The following is a 7753-nucleotide window of genomic DNA, read 5'->3' as shown; positions in this document are numbered from 1 at the left end:
CTACTTGGTATGTAATAAGACATTGAATAAATATTGCTTTATGAATGACCAAACAATTTGCTCCTCCAGGCTCTAAGCTTCTGGATGGCAAAAAGAGTGCCTCATTCATCCTTATATCTCCCTCACACGGTACAATGCTTAACACTGAACACACACCATTCGTTATCTGTTGAATTAAATCAAACTTAACTGAAATTCTTGTTGAAGTTAATGATCTGGAAACACAAGTGAAAAATCATGGCAGAAAACTCATTTTAAACATTTATACTGCACATTGACTAATGCTGATTTTCAAGCCCCACCAACTATCACTCAAAAAAACAAGCAAAAACCCCCAAAATTCTAAACGTATACCTGAGGTTCCTAGTAGGCCATATGGGTTTTCATAATTTCTACCAATAGAACACATCTTCAAATGTTTCTAGAGAATCTTTATGAAACAGTATACAATGATGGGTTTTGTGCTCAGGTTGTAAACTGTTGTAAGGTGTTGAATTCGGCAGATTATCTGCAAGGCTTGGTAACCTGTTTTCCTCCTTATCCAATTGAGCCTTGAGCCATTTCATTAGAGCTGAATTTTATGAGCAGAGGGAGTTTGAACACTCACTCATGCAACACGTAAATTGAGCAACTTCCTTTTCTCTTTGGGAGGTAGTGTGCATCCAGGGTATGTCCCCGTGGTTTGGAGCACTGACTTCCCAGGTGCAAATCCTCAGACAATCACTTACCAGTTTTGTGATCTTTGGCACACAGCATAACCTCTACCTTAGTTTCCTCATCTGTACAATGCAGAAACTAACAGCACCCACCTCACAGGGTTGTTAAGATAAAATGGGTTAATACTTCAAAAGTGCCTGGCACATAGTAAGCACTAATAAAAAGTAGCTCTTTTGCCTTCGACGCCTGTCACAGACCTGGAACGCTGCAGGTGACTTGTAAATCTTTATTGAACTAATGAATAACTCTGAGAGTACTGAATGAGCATCTCTGCCACCTTTTTTGGCGATGGGGGGGATGTAATTGCATTCTCCGATCACACACGTTTTTTTTACTCCTTTTTAGAAATTCTCCATTAGATCAAAAAGAGGCAGCTGATTGTGTTTATTGATAGAGGATATACAAGTAATACTGGCACACGTTTACATTTACACTGAATTGGGAATTATAAAATAACACACTTTCGGGTAAGAGGAATTTTTATTTTTCATTTGAGCCCCATCATAAATGTCAAAGTGGCAGAAAGGATCAAGTATAGAGGGGAGCACGAAGTTTCTGAATCCCAAGCACCTTCTGCATTGCTGGGCTTATGGAAAAACCATTTTTTTCTAACTCACCAACAGGGCCAACCTTCTCCCACTTGACTGGGGGAACACCTGAGAGAGGTAAGGGGCCTAATTAGACCGTATATCCCCAACACTTGCCACAGTGCCCGGCAGATGGTAGAAAGTAACAAAAAACTTATTTTAAAGGGATAAAGTATTAAATAATCAAGGCAACCGGACAAATATTTGTGACAAAATATTCTACCTTTGGTCTCAAACCTTGCATCTGTACCTCAACTTCCACCTACTGGTTGGGCCCAAGCCTTCCCCTTAGAATGTCACTGCAAGGAGCAGGAAAAGGTGATCCAGTTGAAACTTTTCAGAGTGATGGGAACTACCTCCTTCGTTTGTTGCTAAAGAACGGAAGAAGGAGGGAGACGAGGCTGGGAGACAGGGAGCGCCTCCGAGTGGCGGAGCAATAGCCGCGTCCCACTTGGCAGGGGTCCCGCCAGTTCCGCTAGTTGTCCCCGCCTCTGCCCTTCCCCCCCGGGGAATTCTAGCCCCGGGAAACAAGGCGCTGGCGATACATGCCTGGAAGGCTGGCACCGGTATCTCTCAGATGGGCCCGGGGCGTCCCGCCGCCGCCGAAACAGAGCTTCCCGCGGGCCCCGCAGAGTCCCAGGCAGGGCCGGGGTCTGGCCGTCAGCCCCGCGTCCCGCGCGCGGCTTCCCCGGGGGCGGGCGGACAGAGCGTGAGCGTGCCGGAGGAGGCCCCCGCCGCCCGCCAGCTGCTGGAAGACCTCAGGCGGCGGCTGGCACGCGCCTTCCAGCGGGCGGCGGCGCGCGAGCAGCAGAGCCGGGCGTGCATCGAGGGCGCACTGGGCCGGCTGAGCGCTGAGCTGGTGAGCGCGCGCTGGGGGCGGCCAGCTCCGGGGCTGCCCTCCGCTTGGTCCTGGCTCCTGCTCCAGAGCCGGGGCTACGTGGCCCACCTCAAGACTTGAGGGGCGGAGGGGAGCTGTTCCCAGGGAGGGAGAGTAGGAGAGCGTGCAGCGAGGAGGAGCTGGGCCATCGATCTTCCCGGGAAGGCCGGCTAACATCCCGACAGGATGCTGACGCCGCCACCTCCCCAGCAGCACCTGGGAAGGAAGGGGTCCTGCGGCACCCACGGTGCTGGCACCTGTGGGGAGCTGAGTCTACTAGTGACGCGCCCAAGACTCCAATAACCCTTTTCCAGTTTGTTCTCTATCTTTCTACCCTATAGAAAGTTGCCTCTAGGGAACTCTTAGTATGTGTGTGTATGGCGTGTGGTGGAGGAAGTTTCAATGAAATAAACTCTCTCATAGGATCGATGGAGCAAGTCTATCAGCAACCATTTATTTTATTCCGAAAGTTTTAGTCTTATCTTTCCCCTTGTGAAGATTTCAGAAAACAGGAAATAACAAGCTATTTTTTACAATAAGATATTTTGTCTCTTTTAAACATTAGGCAGGTTAGGTCCAAATGTTAAACTGGAGGGAATGCATAGGTAAAGATTTTAGATCACCGTTTTTTAATCTAAATAATTTCCAAATAGATAAAATTAGAACAGGACAAAATGAAGAAGAGCCATTCAAAGTTTAAAATGGTGCTGCCCATGCACGTGTATAACAGATTTAACTTGGAAAATTTTGCTCTTTTTCATTGAATACAGATAAAATATTAACCACGACTTTAGAACTGATTCAGCCATCAGTAAATTGTCTGATTTAAGAACCTTAGAATATTATCTTGTTTCGGAGTTTGAGATGGGCAATAAGGGCAAAAATGTAATTTTATCCGTGTTAATTTGAATTTGACAAGGGATGAATTATCTCTGACGCAACCATATTGAGGAAACATGTGGTTTTCTTCTGGCATCTGAGCAGTTCGATAGGGGAGAGCCGTCCTTAGCGGAGATACACGCCTGAGGGGTGTGCTGGGGGCCAGCACCTCAAAGTGGAAGGCTGAGACCTGGCTCAGCCATCTCTGTGCTGCTGACCTGGGATGTCAGCACCCTCTCTGTGCCTCAGTTGACTCCTTTTTAAATCAAATGAAGAGATTATGTAGAATAAACTCTGAGACACCTTCCAACCATTCTAACAAGTCATTTTACAAGTAGGAGTTTTAGGCAAGCAATACCTATTGGGGTGGGGAGGAGGTGGAGAATACGATTGCAAACAGTTGAGAGTTCATATCCCAGCGTTAACGTTTAAAGGCTCTCCTAACTTAACTGGCTCTACCACTTTAGGAATGCTAATTAGCAAGTTTGAGTTTCAGTTTACTCATCTGTAAACTGGTGATAATAATCTCATAGGATTGCTCTAAGGATTAAATGAGATAATGTTACATAAAATTCCTGGAACATAGGCACTATTCAGTGGCTCTTTTTATGATGATAATTATTTTTATAGACCTTGGAGACTCATTGTCCGAAAAAAATGACAAATACACTGGTATCAAAGATCCAGGGTTTTTCTGGAAAGGAGCCAGAGAATTTCATACTTACACAGATACTGTGTCCCCGGGCTCCAGACCATGGTTAACATCTCGACCAACTAGTTCACCAATGTGTGTGACTTGTCTTGAGAAAAAGGCAGAAGAGTGTAGATGCTTTAGCTTAACATGCTCAACGCTAGAAGAAGTGGTTTCTGATAATGGGCCGTTAACCAGATTTCTATGGGAATTGGCATACATCCCTGCAGATATGTGCACATATCATAAGTTAGGGTCATATTTGTGTAAGGAATAATGTTGAACAGGTTCAATTAACTAGAGACATGCTGCTATTTATATTATTTTTGCTATTATTTGTTGTTTGAATTGGTCTTCTCAGTGGGATGTATTGATTTCCAGGGTCTGTGAATGGATTTCATTTTCATTCATATGTATCTAAAATTGTATGCAAAATTTTGTAGGTGCATAAAGCACATTTTTTTCAGAGAGGGTTATAGCTTTCATCAGATTCTCAAAGGGATCCATGATGAAAGAAAAGTTAAGGGCCTATTAGTGTTTGAATTTCATAAATAGGTGTGAATTACACACACTCACTTTACTTAGGTGGTGAGCCATCATGAATAATTTTACTCCTTGATTCTTGGCATGAAAGGACAGGATGGATATTCACCAGTTCATACATTCATTCATTCACTCAGTCTTTTAACAAACACACAAAGCACCGGCCATGTTTGTGCCCAGGCAGTGCACCCATCGTTGGGAATACAGTTATGAATACAAAACAAACTAAGCCGTCAATCATCAGTCTAGTGTAGTCTGTGTGCTATGAGAGGCACATGTACAGAATCTTGTGGGAGCACAGATAAGGGGCGACAGGGGAAGGGACTTCTACGAAGAGCTGGCATTTGACTGGATTCAGCAGGTAGAGAGGTGCCAAAGGGCATCCTAAGCAGACGGGGCGGAAGGGGATGTGACGCAGCACGGAGTGTTTATTTGGGAAGAGGCAAGGTTTCTGACCACCGGCAGTGGGGGCTGGGGTGGGGAGAGTGCCAGGAAGTGAAGCTGGAAAAGCAGGGCAGGATTATAGAGCGTCTCTGCCACACTGGAGAGCTGAAGCTTCCTGTAGGCACGGTACAGGGGCTTTTGGGGCTGGTGGTTGTGTCGTTACTGTTAATGTTTGTTTGCCGAATGCTCTATTTCTTATTCATTTCTAATTCTTGTTATCAGAGAAGTGGTTCTAGGTGCTGAAGAATGAAGAAAAATGTGCCAGAGGAAAAACGGAAAGAAAATTTTATCCAAAGACTTTATGTTGCAAATTGAGAGGGGATCACCAATATTTGCTTTTTACAACAGAACACCCTGGCTCGTCCTGGGTGTTTTCTTTGATGAGTTGATGAAGAGTTTTAAGCAGAGAGAACAGGGTGCTTATGAAGTGCATTAAACGAGATGCTAATTGAAGAAATTTCTGAATAGTTGATTACTAGTTTTCAACTGTCATGCAGAGATGATGTTGGACTAAGCCTTGTTGGACTGCCTCCTAGGTAAACTGCCCTAGAGATCTATTTTTTTAACACATGAAGACCTTCGCAATCTCCCACTGGAGGAGGGAATAAATCAGCCTTGCTATATAACAGATTTCACTCTAGAGTGAAACTTGTTAGATTATGTAACTACACATAACTGTACACCTGCCTCTAAGGTGCTGTTAAATATTTTTGCTCGACAGGGAGACCATTTAAAGTCCTAAAAACTTGAAATAACAAGTAATCAAGTAAATGGGCCCAGGGCTCGAATGCTCAGGTGGCCCTGGGCAGTTACCCTGTAGCTAAGAAAACTCATACAGATAGATGATTTCATCACACATCACATGCCGTTGCTTGAAAACAGCCTTCTGTGCACAGCAAGTTTTCATACGGACAGCTTTGGGCATCAGCTATTTTTGTTTCCACTTCAAGGCCATTTCAAAAGCTATTTGTATATCCGATTTTACCTTGTCGTATAGAAAGTCTGTTTTGTAGCCAGGCCAAACAGTCGGAACTGGAGAATAAGATGAGAAATACATCTTTCTTGATATCTTATTTTCCTTTCCTATAAAGTCCTTATTTTTCTGGTGCAGAGAGCAGTTTCATTTGATCCATATCTCAGGCTAATAAAAGTCTTTATTCTTTTTCTAAGTTTTAGCTGGAAATGCATTTCCAAAATCGCCAACTGGTGAGAACTGTACTGGATTTAAACATGAAAATGCAGCAATTGAAAAAGGAGTATGAACTGGAAATTGCATCAAAATCTCAAAGCTCAGAAGATAATGCTCTGAATCGGGAATAAGGAAATGCACACTTGAAGATCAGAACCCTAAAAATAACATGGACATCTCTGAAACAACTCTGACAGTAACATCATGGATGCCTTGCGTAAGATTTTAGGGGCAATTTGTAGGCCCAAACTTAGATGCCATGGGGAAGTGACAGAAAATGTCTAAGAGGGAAGAGATAGAAAATGATATATGACCAAGTTTTGGCCGAGAAGTAAAAAAAATATGTACTGAAGATTGCTTTAATGCCAATTTCTAGTATGCTATTTTGTGCCACCTTAACTTTCTGGCATTGCCTGAACTTTCGGAATCTGTGCATGTTTTTATTTTACTTGATTATTCTTGGCTTGTCTGTCCAGTTAGTTATTCTGTAGCTACCCCCCGACCCCCACCACTAAGTATCCCACTATCCATCTCCCCACGGATATAGTCATGCAGATCAAGCCAGGTTGATCAGCTTGTCTCGGGAGTTTTTGAACTAGAACTAAGGGAGTAGATGAGTATTTCCTGATGGTAGAAACTGTGCAGTAGCAGGGTTTGGAAGCTGCTGGTGGCCACCATGTGAGAAAGTGTGAGCTCTAACGAAGGAGGTTGAAACTGCACCACTGGGAGGACAGAAAAAGATGGAAAGAACTGAACTTCCTTGTCCCTGGGGTCAAGCTGTCTAAAACCCCAGCCCTTGCTGTCATCTAGATATCTGAAAATACTCTAATAGCCTCCTAATAAAGTCTCCTTTTGCCTAAGTCAATTGAGTTGGACTTTTATGACTTGTACTCAGAAGATTCCTGACTAACACAATTCCTTTGTTTACGCTTTTAGGAGTTAAAATGGTTCTTGTTGAATTAGAATATCTACCTCTAAACCCTGAAAGTGCTGCCTTCTTAGTGCAGAGAATAAAGTTAAAAGATAGTTGCAGATCTCAGCAGTAGTTATAATGGTCATTATCTGTAAAAATAAAGATTAATTTATAAAATGTATGTAATTTGAATATTTAATTAACAATAAAGGTTAGTTCTTGAAGACAAAGGGGGACAGAAAGGACATGGTCTTCCTCTTAAAATAAATACAAGTCATTTTTTGTGTGTGAGGATTTAAGGATTACTGGGATCAAGTTTAGTTTGTCCTTAACTTTTTTCCCCACTGTAAATGAATTATTCACAGCCCTTTGGTATTTAATTTCTTCCCTCTGTAAAACTGAGGTATTATTATGTCCAACTTACAGGACCTTGTCCACGAGCAGTTGGAGCATCCTGATATCTGACCACTGGATTTCTTGAGAAATTCTGCATCTGAAGTCTTGGCTTATAAATATACAGACTGGTTTCTTAAATTATATTTGTAAAATAGATTTCCTGTATGTTTCTTCCCCAAAGTCATAGAAATTCTGAGGAAAGAGTTGGTGGAATTCCTTGTGATCTATTCTTTGGAAAAGATTCTACTTAAATACATTTTGGAGTGGACATTCTCAAATATATTTTTAAAGTCAATATTTATAAATTGTGGTTTTGTGTTTAGAAAATACTCAAGATGATTTATTTTATAAGCTCAATTCCTTACAGAATACAGAGAAGCTGACATTGGTTAGTATTCATGTGAATAATTCCATTATACTGATAATATACTCTATTGGGAATCAAAAGACAGAAACTTAAAAAGAGAATTTCTGAAAGTGGATGCATTGTTTTTCACTTTTTCAGACACACACACAT

At 42.3% G+C, this 7753-nt stretch overlaps 1 protein-coding gene across 3 annotated transcripts; it reads left to right on the top strand.

The window, feature by feature from the left end:
* The first annotated feature begins 1866 nt into the window (after positions 1–1866).
* On the top strand, positions 1867–7448 carry AARD (alanine and arginine rich domain containing protein). 3 transcript variants are annotated; one of them, XR_006885627.1, is made up of 3 exons: positions 1867–2163; positions 5915–6144; positions 7267–7448. XR_006885627.1 is itself a non-coding variant. In XM_046642325.1 (2 exons), exons 1-2 carry the CDS (start codon positions 1882–1884, stop codon positions 6056–6058), a joined length of 426 nt encoding a protein of 141 aa, XP_046498281.1. In that variant the 5' UTR covers positions 1867–1881; the 3' UTR covers positions 6059–6954. The 3 variants fall into 3 exon arrangements, 1 of the variants encoding a protein (XP_046498281.1); XR_006885628.1 differs by having other exon boundaries at positions 5909–6144; XM_046642325.1 differs by lacking the exon at positions 7267–7448 and having other exon boundaries at positions 5915–6954.
* The last annotated feature ends 305 nt before the right edge of the window (positions 7449–7753 follow it).

Source organism: Equus quagga, chromosome 16 (genome assembly GCF_021613505.1).
Source record: "Equus quagga isolate Etosha38 chromosome 16, UCLA_HA_Equagga_1.0, whole genome shotgun sequence".
Lineage (NCBI taxonomy): Eukaryota > Metazoa > Chordata > Mammalia > Perissodactyla > Equidae > Equus > Equus quagga.
The sequence above is the reverse complement of the archived record's forward strand: the minus strand, read 5'-3'. Positions and strand labels throughout refer to the sequence as shown.